We start from the raw sequence: 17,340 nt of genomic DNA, 5'->3' as shown, positions 1-17,340 counted from the left end.
ATCTTGGTTCTTCAGCCTTAACTCCCTTGTTTCCTCCTCATGATTGCTTCACATCTCTTCTCCATTGCTTCCATGCTCCTTAAGCTCCAAAATCACCTGTTTATGCATGAAAAGATGCAAATGCAATGCAACTACACTCTAATGCATGATTAGTCCTAAAGCTACACAATAATGGTGAAAATGGATAGAAAAAGATGCAAAAGATGTGAATAAACTAAGGGAAAACATGGTAAAATATATGAACATCAAATTGCTTGTTGTAGAAACGTTTCTCCTACTCTTTGTAGATCATAGACAATTTTTATTAGTTCAGCCTTATTAAAAAACTAAAAATATAAGGGAAATTGGCAGAAGTGACCAACAAAAAGACTTTAATTAATTCAGTCTTTATATTTTCTATAATAATGACAGTTTTGCCCATGTGACATTATGAACAGCTAAACATAAACACTCTCTCACGTGCATCCCTTCGTCCTTCCTTTCTTTTTCTTTCTTCCTTTATTTTTTCTCATTTTCTTGTTTATCTCTTATTTATTGATTTATACTTATAATAAAATTTAGGACAATTCTCATAAATCTATTTACACAAATTATTTGGATTTCACAATCTTACTTAAAAAAAAACCTTTTCTTTTATATTTCCATTTGATTTTTTTAATTGAACAACTTTAACTCAATATGTAACTAAAATAATGTTATTGTTTATTCTACTATCCTATATAGAATACAATAATATTCTATTACATTTTTTTTAAGAAATATATATATTCTATTAATTTAATTTCCTTGTAACCTAATTTTAATATGCGCTTAATTCGATAGTTTGGGTTCTCTATGTTGTATCCCTTAGGGTATAGTGTAATTTATTCTGAAATTGTTAAACTCGGCATGTTAAATTTCATATGTTGTATATTTCTTAGGAAACGGCTTGTTTCATAATTTTTTATTTCATTTCATACCATCATTACCAGTACCATCAATATATTTTATGAAAAATGTTTCATTCTATACTATTTAGTTTTGTTCTATACTATTTTATTAAGGTGTTGTAAAAAACATTATTCTATATATTACATGTGCTTGTGTCCTTCACTGATGTCATCTTTAGTCTTTTTATATTGGACAATGGTTATTCACTTATTGATATATATTTCTTATGTTATATATTTTTGTTCCATGCGTTTAACTCATTTGCTTGGGTTGCCTATGTTGTATCCCTTAAGGTATATTATTGTTATCGTCATCGTCACCGCTACCACTATTGTCACCACCACCATCACCACCACCGTCATTATTATACTTACTGTCACCACCACCACTGCTACGACCATAGTCATTGTTATCATTTTCGCCATCACCGTTGTTTAATATGGTTGTTTGGGTTGTATATATTTATCATTTAGGGTATAACGTTTTTCTGTGTTGTGCGTTTATTTTGATTGATTATGTTTTATCTCTTATGGTTAGCATTTACAAAGTTGCTTAGGTTGTTTATGTTGTATCCCTTAAGATATAACATTTTTTTTGCTTTTAATTGGATTTGAGTTATTTATTTTCCATACTATTTTTTTGCTATACTATTTCATTATAAACACTATTCATCACTTAAAGTTTTCAACTTACGATTTTAAAAATTCAAGTTAGGTCGAATGCAAAAAGAAATTCTATTTTTTTAAGATAAATTTCAAAGTTTTAATTAATTTTTTTGAAAAGCTATATCACATTAAAATGTAGTGGGGTAAGAACTATTTTATCCAAATAGATAAATAAAAAATTGACCTTGTATTCCAACACCTTTGTTAGCTGTGTGTATCATTCACGTTATCTTGTCTTTTTACATTAGCCAATAGTTATTTACTTAATTTTTTTCATTAGTGTCCTATATTCTTAGTTTGTTTTTTTGTTTTGGTCATCTCGTAAATTCACCCAAAATATAACTGTATAGTTAAAGTATTTTTTTTTTTTCTGAGAATCTCCTGCCGGATTGGAGATGCCCTTAGACAATGTACAATGGAGCAACCCATCTAAGTTGCTCAAAAATAAACTAAACATATAATTAATATTAAAATAATAAAAGCAACCCACTAACAACTTAAACCAAAACCATCTTTCCATTAGAGAAACTTTCATTAAAATAATTAAAATAATTATTTTTTAACCTATTGTTTATTAATTTTCAAATTTTAATAATTTAAAATGACAAAACAATTATTTTAATTACTTATATTACATTTAAAAGGGAAACAAAAATATTTTACATAATTCGGAAATATAGACGAATATGAATTGTAATAGAGGAAACGGGGTACAGAAAAATAAATGAAATCTGTTCTATTGTTAGGTTGCACCAAATTTTTGTTAGATATATTCAGTTAAGTCTTTTTTAAGACGGCCATCATATTAGTGAGATTTGTTGGCCTATCTGTAGAAAACAATAAATCCACTTGAGAAGTTCTGCTTCCTTCTCCCTAATAAAACTCTGATGGATTGTAGAAACTGTATTCATGTCGTTCGTTTTGTACTATCATGTTATGCAATATGATACATGCTCTCATTATCTTGCCTATTTTTTTTTATCCCAAAAAAGCGCGGGATTCTTAACGATTGCAAATCGAGCTTGCAAGACTCCAAATGCACGCTCTACAACTTTTCGGTGTGCTTCTTGGTATTGAGCAAAGAGTTGGTTTTTTTTAATCATGTGGAAGTGTAATTGATTGGATAAAAGTTGTCCATTTGGGATAGATACCGTCAGTGAAGTAGTACGCCATTTTGTATTACCGTCAGTGGGATAGATACCGTCAGTAAGACTAATTATAAAAAAAGTTTGAAACAAAAAATATTTAAAAGATATTTAGCTAACCATCAAAGTACTTGGTGTTAAAGTATTTTTTTTTTTTGTCAACAAAAAGAAATCAGCTCAAATGAGTCAATTTGTGGAAAAGTCTTTTACAAATAAAATAGGATGCGGATTTGAACACGCTTGGCGAGCCAAAGAATCTGCTCGAACATTAGCATTTCTAGAAACCTGAACCAAAGAAAAAGAAAAAAAACTCCTCCCTGTCAATCTTGATATCGTCTAGGTATGTTGCAAAGGCTGGCCAATCCTAAGGCGAAGACACCATCTTCACCAAATCGGAGCAGTCCGTGAAGAAGACTACCTCTCGGAAATCATGTCCAATCATGCATCGCATCGCCGAAATGAAAGCTTCAACTTCAGCATGTAACAGAGACAGACTAAGCCGGTAATTGGCTGCGCCAGAAATCGGAGGTGACCCTTGAGAAGAAAAGCACACCCATCCTGCACCTGCAAAAACATCAGTGGCTTTCCAAGAGCCATCCACAAAACACCGATGTCTGGAAAACACTGGCGGAAGGGGAACATCACATCCCCAAGGCCGAGAAGGCCGCATGTCAGGGGAGGAGGAAAGTTCGTCCGCCTCAGCCTCCACCTGTGCTTGCTGCCAGGTCTGGGCTTCACCTACCGCCACCCGAACAACCTCATCCAGTCGTTCTACCTGATTCTCGAAAACCCAAGCATTCCGTGCTTTCCAGATATACCACATTATCCAAGGAAATGCTGCCACCTGTGAACCCGGATTTGTAGAGCCCAAAAAATAATCCACATTTGCATAAACAGACTCCGTAAGGAAAGTATGCGGCCCCACCGAAACGTGTGCTAAAGCCCATGCCTGGCGAGCCGGCGAACACAAGAAAATGGCAAGAAAATGGTGTTAAAGTATTTTTTTTCAACGAAAATAATATATTACTACTCTATAGAATTATATATTTGCGAGACATTTTGATATTTAAAATAGCCAAGTAAAAAAGTCAATGAAACGCGCTTGTTGCATGCGTTTTGATATTATTCGCCACCACCGCTATCAAAAAAAAAAAAAAATCTTCTCCACAGCAAAAAAAGAAAAAGAAATATCTCACCGCTTCAGACCAAAAAACGTATGACAGATACCCGAGTCATCTCGACCTGGACCGAGTTCACTCGCAACTCAGCCGTTTACTTGCTCATCACGTTTGTCGCCATCAAAGTCTACAAATTTCTCTTCTGCTGTAATCGAACCTCCGAAATGTCATCCTTTTCGATGGCGACACATCCGGAAGCTCTCCGGCGGGAGCGAATTCTCAACAGCAAACTCTACTTCGACGTCCCTCTTTCAAAGGTAACAACTAATAACACAGATGTGTCGTGTGTGTACTTACGTTCTTGCCCAATGAGAAATTCACGATTTTGACTGGTTTTATATATTGATTGATAGGTTTCGATCATCTATTCATCGGCATATAACATCTTCTTCTTGGGTATTGAGAAATTGTGAGTCTTTCCCAGTTTTGGAACTTTTCTTTGGGAATCCGTTGACTTATTGGCTTATTTAGTCTCTGTGAAGAGCTTTTGAATTAGTCTCTTTAGCTTCTGGATTCAAATGTTAGTGTTTTTGTTTTGGTTCTGAGTTTAATATTTGATATTGTGTGTAGGCACCCATTTGATTCGACCAAGTGGGGTAGAGTTTGTAAGTTCCTTGTTTCAGATGGGTTTTTGGAGGAGAAATCAATCGTTGAGCCTCTTGAAGCTTCAATGACTGATCTTTTAGTGGTACTGTACTACTTCGTTTTCAATATGGTTCCCTTTATGTTTGTATTGACATCTTGATAGTTGTGTAACCCTTTATTTCGTTTGTGGTTGTTCTGTATCAGGTTCATTCGGAGAATTACTTAAACAGTTTAAAAAGCAGTGCTACAGTCGCTAGGATAGCAGAGGTGATGTGATTTGTTTTGGCAAGTCAATCATCTGCTTGATTCTTCTTGTTGGACTGACTTTTCTACAATGTATAGGTTCCACCGGTTGCCTTTTTTCCTAATTTTCTTGTGCAGCAGAAAGTTCTTTACCCATTCCGGAAGCAGGTAGAAGGATCATTTGTTGCCTTACCTCTTTAATTGTTTCCTAGAACTTTATATATATACGGAGTGATTACAGAATCAGTGTGTGACAGGTTGGTGGGACGATTCTGGCAGCCAAACTTGCAACAGAACGTGGATGGGCAATTAACATTGGAGGAGGTTTTCATCATTGTACTGCCGAAAGAGGAGGAGGATTTTGTGCCTTCGCTGATATATCTCTCTGTGTTCACTTTGCATTTCTTCGTCTAAGAATATCAAGGTAAAGTTTATGCCCCCCACAACCATGTTATGTCCTTAGTTCTTGACCTTATAAAACTTGTACAGGGTTATGATAATAGATCTTGATGCTCATCAAGGGAATGGCCACGAAACAGATCTTGGCGATGACAGTATGAGAAGTTTTTTTTTACTTCACTAGATTTTGTCTTAATGGTGTTTGATATGGGGATAACACAGTATACTTTCTGCAGATCGCGTTTACATTCTGGATATGTACAATCCCGAGATATACCCTTTTGTAAGCAGTCATCTTTGGAGCTTTGACTCGTTTGAAGTCTTTTCAATTCCTTTGAACTTTTAGTGCAGTATTCGTCTATGCTTGCTTTTGACGGTTGGATGTATTTGCTATGTTTCTTCTTCTTACAGGATTATAGAGCTAGGAGATTTATTGATCAGAAGGTTGAGGTCGTGGTAAGCCTATTGTCTTACACTACCAGCTTGAACTAGTTTGATTTTCTTGTGTCACATAATAGTTCTGTCCTTTTTCTATATCTTGACAGAGCGGGACTACCACCGAGGAGTACTTGAGGAAACTAGATGATGCCCTTGAGGTGTGCAATTCAATCATTCCCTTAATCTCTTGTTTCCTGGCATTTTACATATGTGACATAGTCCGACTGGAGTAGGAGCATGGGAACTTGGTTCCTCCAAAAAACATTATTAACAACTTTGTCGTCTTTAGTGATCTCAAGAGAACCTTTCTGTGACTCTCAGGTTGCTTCGCGAAATTTCCAACCAGAGATGGTGATATACAATGCTGGGACCGATATCTTAGACGGAGACCCTCTGGGGCGTCTAAAGGTAATTTATATACTTCAGTTATCGCATTTATATCGCAGCAGAATACAGTTTTCTTTCTCAGTTACAAACTTGGTGACTCTTGTTGCAGATAAGCCCTGATGGTGTAACAAGTAGAGACGAGAAAGTCTTCAGATTTGCTAGGGAGAAAAATATTCCTCTTGTGATGCTGACTTCAGGTGCTAAATTGGATTAAAATGAGTAATGGTTTCAAAAGAAAAGTATTGATGTGAATATGTGATGATACTTTGTGCAGGCGGGTACATGCAGTCAAGCGCCAGAGTTATTGCAGATTCCATTGAGAATCTCTCACGTCAAGGATTGATCCAGACACAGCCGGAATGAGTTTCCACTCGAACTGTCACAGAGAGCCAAAACAGAGTTTCTATGTTTTTGCGTATGTGTATATTTGTATAGAGAGATAACGAGAAAGATCCCTTCTGACGTGTCTTGTGTCTTGTGTGACAAACCAATGTACATATGTGTTATTTCTTCCCCTTTTCTTTCAAATGGAATGTGAATTGATAGACAAGCGTTTGTACTTTGAACATTGTGTTTTGTGTTGTGTCATGTGCCATGTGTGTAGGTAATGATGATTTTTGTCAATTCTTCCTTTGATCCGATTCAAACAAAGCATTAGATGTATCTTTACAGCGTTTTAATAGGATGGAAAGGAAAGTTTTGCAAGTTTGGGGTTGAAACTTGAATAATAAATTTTGTTAAAACTATGAACAAAACTCAAAGGATGCTTTTGACAGTTACATTTTAGAGAACCAAACAATGAAAAAAAGGAGAAAAAGAAACCAAAATAATAATAGAATATACTGCTCTCCTCATCTCTAAGAGAAACGTAGCACTGTTTTTATAGCTAAATGCATCTTCAATTTGAAATACATCTAATCCTGTCTCTTCCTCAAGAACTTTCTAATGATCTTTCTCATTCTTTATTCGAATCCTCTGAGTTTACTTAGTCAAATTTAATATATATAGTCCAATCTATTGAACTACTCAACCACATCAGCTTATTAGAGCTGGTGTGCTAGTACTTCAATAGATTGGACAATATATATTGAATTTGACCAAGACATGTCTCCAAGAAAAGACTAACACAAAACCAACTTTTCATAGGAGATTCTATAGATTTTTCTTCTAGATAATATGGTTCCGGAAAGCATGGAACATCTTTGGGGAGAGAAGCAGTACGAAAGCAAGAATCGAACCGAAGAACATCTTGACAATGTAACTGAAAGCATCTGACGACTCGCTATCGTCTGAGGCCGCTGCATTTGGCTTTGACAAAGCTTCTGCTGAAGGAAGCGATTCTATCACTGCATCAGCCAAGTCGGTGATGAAAGATGGCGTGAGACCTAGCGCCGGGACCCGCCCCCAGTTCTCTACCCCTGACTCCAGAGCTAATTCCCTATATTCCATGTCTATCTCTTCAAGTGTCTCAATGTGCTCACTCACGAAACTGAGATCCAAGATAAGAAATAAGCCAAAATGGTTAATAAAAACTATAGAATCAGAAGACGAAATCATCAGAAAGCTTTTTTGGATGATTGGGGCTCGGGAAGTATCTTTGCCAGAACACCAAAATGAGCTACGGGATTATTATATGTTCTCTCACCTGACTGGAACAGCTAGTAGACTCTTAACACCACTCTTACCAAGGTCAACAAGAACCTCATCAGTGTACGGCTTCAGCCACTGAACAGGCCCAACACGACTCTGGAAATGAAAGGATTATTGCAAGAATCAATTAGAGGGTTTGACATGAAGAGGTAATGCCAAGCAACTTTTATAACACTGGATATGACCAAACCTGGTATGCCAATTTATGGTTGTTCGGAACCCCTCTGGCTTTTAGCTCTTCCATTATCAAGTAAATACACTCTTCCATCTGCTTCTGGTATGGATCTCCAGCATTCTCTACGTAGCTGACTGGAACACCATGGGCACTGAAGAATATCATAACCTAAATCACACAAACAAGGAACCAATTTAACCAGTGTTTGGACTAGAATTGTATAATGAAGGGGAAAACCAGAGCGGAGAAATAACTGTACCTCCTTAGGATCAGAGAAAGTTTGAAGCTCCTTCTCAATGAGGTCGGCCATGGAATTGACATAGCCTCGCCTTTGGTACCAGGACTCTATAATAGCAACTGGCACGCCAGCTAGGTATGGATCTTTCCTGAAAAGGTCATTCATGTTAAGGGCCGCTCGTGTAACTACAAAATCTTTTCTGAAAACAAGAAAACAATGAACTGTGAATATGCATTGTGGCTTACACAAACCTGAATAAGTCTTGGAGAACGCGGATGCTTGAACCCGTCGTGGAGATAGAATACTGAGGGTACAATGGTAGAACAACAAGTCTTGTAATTTTGTCCTTCTTTATCTGGTTAAACATAATTAGCTTGTTAAGATAAACTACTAAACAGGCATAAGCAACTCATCACAACTAGAAAGGAGCCTCTGATTATGATTAAGCTGTGAGAAAAAAAAAAGACCACTATAGAGTAAAACTTCACCTGCTGAACAGCTTCCTCAGTGAATGGATACCAATACCGCATCCCAACATAGACATTAGCAGCAATGTTCTTTGCTTGCAACGCCATCTGAATAGCATCTGCTTGCTCATCAGTTATTTTACGCAAAGGAGAGCCACCACCAATAGCAGCATACCCTTCTTTGGATTTCGGTGCTCGTACTACAGATATAAATTTAGCTATAGTCCCTTGAAGAAACTGAAATGGTCTAGGAAGCCGTATAATATCCTGCAACAACAAACCAATCATCCATCATTCCCAAACAACTCAAAAACTCCAAACACAAATCACAATTGGCAAAGTAGAGAGATTCTCACCGGATCTGCAAAGAGATTATACAAGAAAGGTTGAACATCATTAAGAGTCTCAGGACCACCTAAATTCAAAAGCAAGACACCAATCTTATCTTCTGCAACATGAGAACGTGTTTTAGCTGTAGTAGTATCATCAAAAGAAGTGTCTCCAGCTACAGAACGAGCTTGCTCAAACACATTCGTCTTAAAACTCAAACCACGCCGCGTGATCGCAATAGAAGATCCTTCAGGTTTCGATTCCTTGTTGAGCCCAAAAGATCTATCTTTTAAATCGCAACAAACCAAAGACACAAACTTTCTCTGAGAACATGACCTGTTTGCATACATATAAACCCAATCGATCAACAAAATCAACAATTCGCGAATTCGTAAAGCCCTAAAACGATAGAAGAAGAAGAAGAAAAAACCCTAAATTCGATTGGAGAGGACCCTAACCTTGGAACTCTGTAACCGTTACGCTTCACAAGAGGATGAAACCCAGATGATAACGCTGTTGCTTCCATAGCTACAAATTTCAAATCGATTCAGAGAGAGAGAGAGAGAGAGAATGAAGAATTCGAAAAGAGGGAATTGGGTTGTGGGGTTTAAGGGTTTTGATTAGGTCTTTAAAAGCGAGAGAATTGAGAGATCATGAAGAAGGCAGACGCAAATGCGGAGAAGGTCTGGTTAGGTAAAAGCGCACGACTTTTCCATTCAAGCAGGTTAGGCGTGTTTTCTTTTGTTTCCTTTAAGTCAAAGTTTATACGTTTGCCTTATTGGGGTCACGACAAAGTTAAAACGGCTGCGTTTTTAAGTAACAAATTTGTTTTCTTTTCTTCATCGGATAGAACCAAAACTGAACCGGTCCATTTTATTGATATATATAAAAGAGACCCAATGAATCGGAAAACCTAAAGCTGATTCCTAAGTATAATTTATGAAATAGTAGTTGATTTAACAGAAGATAGAGGACTGCGCTACGTGGCCGAACAAATGCCACTTAACTAGTCAAAACAATTTGATACACCGATCGAGCAATACTAAAAAATATAGTTGACCAAGTTTTTTTTTTTTCAATTAAATTAAAAATTGCATTCATCTCCCAAACAGGCTGGACCGAAAAATACAATTTTGATCCAGTTACAAAAAAGATTAATCGAAAAAGTTGCCGGAAAAAAAGAAAAAAACTCGGATCATGCTAAAACAGTTCAGACGCTTTCTCTAAAAATTTATTTGATCGGAAGTAGAGAGTTCAGAGCATTAATTTTGGCGGATTCAAGGTCCACGGCTTCTTTGCAGCGACATCGAGAGATCAGAAACCAAAGACGAAAGAATCCGGTTTCCGTCAATGGTCCTTTTCCGACAAGCCACCAACCCACTACAGACCTCCCAGAATGCCCTACTCTCTGATAGTTGGCTCTGCGCTGTCAGATCTCGACCTAGTAATCTGACAACCTCAGATCTATCCCTTCTCTTCCAGATCTTAGCTTCTCCGATCTCTCCTGAGTATGAACTGAGAAAATTGATCCGGTGAACACAAAATCAAGGCAGTTACAGCGGTAGATGGCTCACTCTAACCCTCTGCAACCAAAACCCGCAACAGCCATCTAAGATCTAAAAAAACTTACCATTAACCACCAAGACGAACAGCTCTTCCCCACTTCTTCTTTGCCGACTTCTGCCGAAGCCACAGAATCCAGATTGGCAAGCGAGGTGTGAGACTCTGATGCTACCACAGCTAAGCTCACCTTATTTATCATAAATCAATAAAAAGATGTTAAGTAATACTAAATATAAATAAAATATTTACTTCAAACCAAAATCAAAATAAAATAAATAAATTATGAAAACCAGAATCATTAAACAAAAAAATATTTATGTCATATTATATTTAGATAAAAACTAATTTTAAGTAAATTATTACTAATTTAAACAAAATATTTACTTCAAACCAAAATCAGAATAAAACTAAATAAATTAGAAATTTTTTTATGTTATATTATATTTAAATAAAATTAAAAATTAAATAAATAAACATATTGAAACAAAAAAAATCATTAAAAATATTAATTTAGTTGAACTCAGACCGACACATAATCTCATTTAATTAAAAAATCTAAACCTTAATTATCTTCGGGCATTCTCAAAAATGCCCCTTTTTCCATACCCCTCTTTAAAAATACCCCTTCATGTTGACTATTTTTAAAACTACCCCTATTTATATACAAAATGACCAAATTACCTTTTTTGAGTGACAGCAAGAATGTACAGTCATCAAAATCGAAAATATTTTCCCGCCAAAAAATATTTCCCGCCAAAATCGAAAATTTTTCCCGAAAAATTTATTTTTTCCCGCCAAAAAAAAAATTTCCCGCCAAACTCGAAAATTTTTCCCGCCAAAAATATTGAAATTTATACCTTTTAAAAACATTGTAAACGCTTTTAAAAAACTTTTAAAAGCGTTTACAAGGTTTTTAAAAGGTTTTTAAACACATTGTAAACGCTTTTAAAAACCTTGTAAATGCTTTTAAAAAGCTTGTAAATGCTTTAAAAGGTTTTTAAACACCTTGTAAACGCTTTTAAAAACTTTTTAAAAGCATTTAAAAGGTGTTTAAAAACCTTTTAAAAATTTTATAAAAACTTTTACAAGGTTTTTAAAAACATTGTAAAAGGGTTTAGAAGGTGTTTAAAAACCTTTTAAAAATCCTTTTAAAAACCATTTGAAAACCTTTTAAAAACCTTTTAAAAACCTTTTAAAACCTTTTAAAAACCTTTTAAAAATCTTGTAAAAGCGTTTACAAGTTGTTTAAAAAACCTTTTAAAACTCTTTAAAAAATCTTGTAAAAGCCTTTACAAGGTGTTTATAAGGCTTTTATAAGGTAGAAACCTTATAAAACCTTTTAAAAACCTTGTAAATTTTTTTTGGCGGGAAAAATTTTGGCGGGAAAATTTTTTTTTTCGAAATTTTTTATCAAAAGTTTTTTGACAAAAAAATTTTTGGCGGGAAAATTTTTTGGCGGGAAAATATGTCGGAAATTTTTTGGCGGGAAAATTTTGTTTTTCTTTTTATTGAATAAAATAATTTTCATCTAAGGGTAAAATGGTCATTAAAAATTAAAAGAGGGCAAAAATAAAAATGGACAGAAAAGAGGGTATTTTTGAAAAGGGATATATCAAAAGGGGCATTTTTAACAAATTCTCATTATCCTTTGTAAACTTAAACCGATATATAAACTTGTTTAATGTTATAAAATCTAAACTCTAATTCTTATTTATCAATCCAAACTGACATATAATCTCGTTTAATTGTAAACACAAATCCAGACCGACATATAATCTTGTTTAATTGTGATAATTAAACCCTAAATCCTCATTTATAAACCTAAACCGGTATATAATTTTGTTTAATTAAAAATTAAAATCATAATCTTCTTATAAAAATTCAAACTGATCTTTAAACCATTTAATAAAAAACTTTACAAATTTTGTTTCCTTAATTTGTTTTGTTCGATGATTTTAATTTTAATTTATTTTTTAAATAAAATATTACATATCATCTTCTCATTGGTTTTTAAAAGAAGAGGTGAACAAAAGAGTTCACCCCTAGGGATGAACCCAAATGTTTTCCATAAAAATTATAATATTTGGTTTTGTTACAGTTTAATTTATGGTTTATCTATTAAAAAACCCATATAAAACCATATATATGCATATGTATTTTGGTTAGATTTGGTTTCAGTTTGGTTTTTTCATAAAGGTTATTCCATGGTTTTTCTTCTCTCTCTCTTTTTTTTTGTTTGGTAAGTGTGCTCAATCACTCGAACTCATAGTCACAAGCACTGGGGGAGACGATCAAAATAAACCCCAACTATTTGTCGAACGCTTTTTCATAGCTAAACTTCAATATCCTGCAAATAGCAACCTGAACCATGTTAAAACTCAAATTTGCTACATGAACTATATGAAATATTGTCAATTTCAACATCTGCTCGAACGGTATTAAGTTGAAGTTTAACGGTGCTGAATCAGACAACCTGTGGCGTCCACATGGCACTGGGACTAACTAAAACAATGTCGTTTTGGTCATTTCTTAACAACCACAACACACCCAAGAATGATCAAAACGACGTCGTTTTAGTCAATCTCAGTGCCACATCGACGCCACGAGTTGTCTGACTCAATACCGTTAAACTCCGACTTCGTACCGTTCAAGCAGATGTTGAAATTGACAACATTTCATATAGTTCAAGTAACAAATTTGAATTTTAACACAGTTCAGATTGCTATTTACAAGGTATTAAAATATATGTATGAAAAAGCGTTTGACAAATAGATAAAGTTGATTTTAACAGTTTTCTCCACAAACACTCACCCATGTTTGAATGCTACCAACGAGCCACTAGCAACAAGCACTTGATATTCCTTTGCAATTCTAGACAATATGAACAGAACTCTCTCTTTCATTCATATTCCTGTCTCTTTCTTCTCCGTTATAGTTTGACTTCACGATTTATAATCCATAATTTTTGTAGCTTAGACTTTTTAACCATTTTGATGTAGATGTGACTGTAGATGAGTTTTCAATCGATTACAAGAGTAATCATTTTGACACCGCGGGGTTTCTGTCAAAATGGGTAGAAACCCATGAGTTTACCCTGTTTGTCTATTATTTTAACGGGTATGGATTAAGTTTTTATACCCATATAAATAAATGGGTTTTGATGGGTTCGTCCAATGGGTTGGTGGGTTTATCGGGGTAAACCCATTAGGGTTATGGGTTACCAATGGGTTAATAAAAAAAAACAAAAATAATATATATATATACATATAATATAATATATATGTTTATATTAATATGTAAAATATCTTGTTTTTGCAACTAATTTATCTAAAATATCTAAAATAAATGTTAAATTTTTTTTCCTTTGCTAAAACCAAAAAAATAGTTTTATAATTCTATTTTATTTAATATGTTATGGATTTAATATTAATTAATTTATTTATTTTATTTATATATGGGTAACCCATAGTGATGTGATCCTCCCAAGGATTCGACGCTCTAAGGTTGGTAGACTGATAATCCTAGAACTCCGATGGCTCGCGAAGCTGGATGATAAGGCGTTAGATGAACTCGAAAATCCTTATGCCCCAAACTCTCTTCAAACAAACCAAACAAAGCAAGGCGGTGGAACTTTAGATAGAAGTTTCGCGGAGACAGATGACAAGGCGTGAGACTAATCCCGAAAATCCTTGTGCCCTAGACTCTCTTATAACGACTCTTCAATCCTCAGCTAGTGAATGGCAACGTCAAGTGCTGTGGAATCACTTGATATACCGAAAACTCTTTGATGTAACCCACCAAGGAGAAAGAACAAGTTCCAAAGGAACAAAGGAGTTTACCACTCTCAAATATAAGATAAAAGATTTCTTTATTGGATGATTTTCTCAAATGAGATTACATGTGTTTATATAGGAATAGAAAAACTTGGTAACAAAGCCAAGTATTAATTATTCTTGGAACTAAAAGACAATAAAGATAGATAGTTGAATGAAGACCCAACTCTTGGTGCATGTTTCCTTCTTCCAAAGTGACTTTTGGTGCATGTATCTCTTATTTTCGTCACTCTTCTTTGACCACAAAATAAAGTGATTATTTTGGGCTTTCTTGGGCTTGTAATAGGCTCAAAGTGGGCTGGACTTGATAGATATCATCTCCAATAGAAATTCCCATGTTCTCTTTGCTCCAAATATCTTCAAATATCAAATGAACAGCTCCAGCAAGCTGTTTGGTCCTTGCCCTTGTCATTGGTCCAACTGGTACAAGCATAGCATCCTCAGGAACAAGCTCAGCTTCCACTTGATCATCCTCATTGCTTCCCATTATCATATCATGCCCCTCCTCTTCAAAATGAGTTGTCCTCAAATCCGGACCATCTGCCACAAATGGAGCCAAGTCAGAAACATTAAAAATGGAGTTCACTTTGTACTTACCTTGCAAATCAAGCTTGTAAGCATTGTCACTGATTTTCGTCAAGACTTTGAATGGACCATCGACCCTTGGCATTAGTTTAGACTCTCTTTCAGCTGGGAAACGTTCCTTTCTCAAATGTATCCAAACTAGATCTCCCACTTCAAAAACCAGCTGGCGTCTTCCTTTGTTTGCTTGCTTCTTATACTGCTTTGTCCTTGCTTCAATGTTGAGTCGTGCCTTCTCATGAATCTGCTTAACAAGTTCAGCTTTCTTTTTCCCATCCATACTAACTCTTTCACTCAAAGGTAAAGGGATTAGATCCAAAGGTGTTAAAGGGTTAAAACCATAAACAATTTGGAAAGGGGATGATGTGATCCTCCCAAGGATTCGACACTCTAAGGTTGGTAGACTGATAATCCTAGAACTCCGATGGCTCGCGAAGCTGGATGATAAGGCGTGAGATGAACTCGAAAATCCTTATGCCCCAAACTCTCTTAAAACAAACCAAACAAAGCAAGGCGGTGGAACTTTAGATAGAAGCTTCGCGGAGACAGATGACAAGGCGTGAGACTAATCCCGAAAATCCTTGTGCCCTAGACTCTCTTATAACGACTCTTCAATCCTCAGCTAGTGAATGGCAACGTCAAGTGCTGTGGAATCACTTGATATACCGAAAACTCTTTGATGTAACCCACCAAGGAGAAAGAACAAGTTCCAAAGGAACAAAGGAGTTTACCACTCTCAAATATAAGATAAAAGATTTCTTTATTGGATGATTTTCTCAAATGAGATTACATGTGTTTATATAGGAATAGAAAAACTTGGTAACAAAGCCAAGTATTAATTATTCTTGGAACTAAAAGACAATAAAGATAGATAGTTGAATGAAGACCCAACTCTTGGTGCATGTTTCCTTCTTCCAAAGTGACTTTTGGTGCATGTATCTCTTATTTTCGTCACTCTTCTTTGACCACAAAATAAAGTGATTATTTTGGGCTTTCTTGGGCTTGTAATAGGCTCAAAGTGGGCTGGACTTGATAGATATCATCTCCAATAGAAATTCCCATGTTCTCTTTGCTCCAAATATCTTCAAATATCAAATGAACAGCTCCAGCAAGCTGTTTGGTCCTTGCCCTTGTCATTGGTCCAACTGGTACAAGCATAGCATCCTCAGGAACAAGCTCAGCTTCCACTTGATCATCCTCATTGCTTCCCATTATCATATCATGCCCCTCCTCTTCAAAATGAGTTGTCCTCAAATCCGGACCATCTGCCACAAATGGAGCCAAGTCAGAAACATTAAAAATGGAGTTCACTTTGTACTTACCTTGCAAATCAAGCTTGTAAGCATTGTCACTGATTTTCGTCAAGACTTTGAATGGACCATCGACCCTTGGCATTAGTTTAGACTCTCTTTCAGCTGGGAAACGTTCCTTTCTCAAATGTATCCAAACTAGATCTCCCACTTCAAAAACCAGCTGGCGTCTTCCTTTGTTTGCTTGCTTCTCATACTGCTTTGTCCTTGCTTCAATGTTGAGTCGTGCCTTCTCATGAATCTGCTTAACAAGTTCAGCTTTCTTTTTCCCATCCATACTAACTCTTTCACTCAAAGGTAAAGGAATTAGATCCAAAGGTGTTAAAGGGTTAAAACCATAAACAATTTGGAAAGGGGAATACTTAGTAGCAGAATGAACTGAATGATTATATGCAAACTCAACATGAGGCAAACAATCTTCCCAAGATTTGATGTTCTTCTTAATGATAGCACGCAAAAGTGTAGACAAAGTTCTATTCACTACTTCAGTTTGTCCATCAGTTTGAGGATGACAAGTAGTTGAAAACAACAACTTAGTCCCTAACTTAGACCACAAAGTTTTCCAGAAATAGCTTAAGAACTTAGTATCCCTATCAGAAACAATAGTTCTAGGCATGCCATGCAATCGAACAACCTCTCTAAAGAACAAATCAGCAACATTTGAAGCATCATCAGTTTTGTGACATGGAATGAAGTGTGCCATCTTAGAAAATCTATCAACAACCACAAAGACAAAATCTCTACCTCTCTTGGTTCTAGGCAGCCCTAGCACAAAATCCATTGAAAGATCAGTCCAAGGTTCAGTAGGAATGGGTAAAGGAGTATACAAACCATGGGGTTGAACTTTAGACTTGGCTTGCTTGCAAGTGACACACCTTCCGCAAATCCTTTCCACATCTCTCTTCATATGCGGCCAGTAGAAATGATCCTGCATAACACTAAGTGTTTTGGCAACTCCAAAATGTCCCATTAATCCTCCTCCATGAGCTTCTCTGACAAGCAAATGTCTCAAAGAACAGTTAGGCACACACAAGCGATTTTCATAGAATAAAAAGCCTTCATGCTGAAAGTATTTTCCATGAGCAAACTTTTCACAAGCTTGGAAATCTTCTTTGAACTCATAATCAGTAGAATACATCTCGTTAAGTTGTTCAAGGCCTAACAACTTAGCATCCAGAGTAGAGATAAGCGCATACCTTCTTGACAAAGCATCAGCAACAAC

At 35.7% G+C, this 17,340-nt stretch overlaps 2 protein-coding genes across 2 annotated transcripts; one reads left to right on the top strand and one right to left on the bottom strand.

Annotated features, from left to right (window-relative positions):
* On the top strand, positions 3,884–6,596 carry LOC104771084 (histone deacetylase 2). The gene is made up of 13 exons (XM_010495559.2): positions 3,884–4,175; positions 4,272–4,327; positions 4,489–4,606; positions 4,708–4,770; positions 4,846–4,914; positions 5,004–5,170; positions 5,236–5,300; positions 5,382–5,428; positions 5,557–5,601; positions 5,691–5,741; positions 5,905–5,991; positions 6,080–6,167; positions 6,245–6,596. Exons 1-13 carry the CDS (start codon positions 3,957–3,959, stop codon positions 6,331–6,333), a joined length of 1,164 nt encoding a protein of 387 aa, XP_010493861.1. The 5' UTR covers positions 3,884–3,956; the 3' UTR covers positions 6,334–6,596.
* Positions 6,719–9,364, bottom strand: LOC104771083 (ferrochelatase-1, chloroplastic/mitochondrial; the record flags this gene model as incomplete). Its single annotated transcript, XM_010495558.2, is given in 8 exon segments — positions 6,719–7,459; positions 7,616–7,716; positions 7,811–7,963; positions 8,055–8,181; positions 8,285–8,388; positions 8,522–8,767; positions 8,857–9,166; positions 9,289–9,364. Coding segments are annotated over 8 exon segments (1,431 nt in total). The 3' UTR covers positions 6,719–7,137.

The sequence above is a fragment of the Camelina sativa genome, chromosome 20 (assembly GCF_000633955.1).
Source record: "Camelina sativa cultivar DH55 chromosome 20, Cs, whole genome shotgun sequence".
NCBI classification, from domain to species: domain Eukaryota; kingdom Viridiplantae; phylum Streptophyta; class Magnoliopsida; order Brassicales; family Brassicaceae; genus Camelina; species Camelina sativa.
This window is presented reverse-complemented; position numbering and strand designations above follow the sequence as displayed.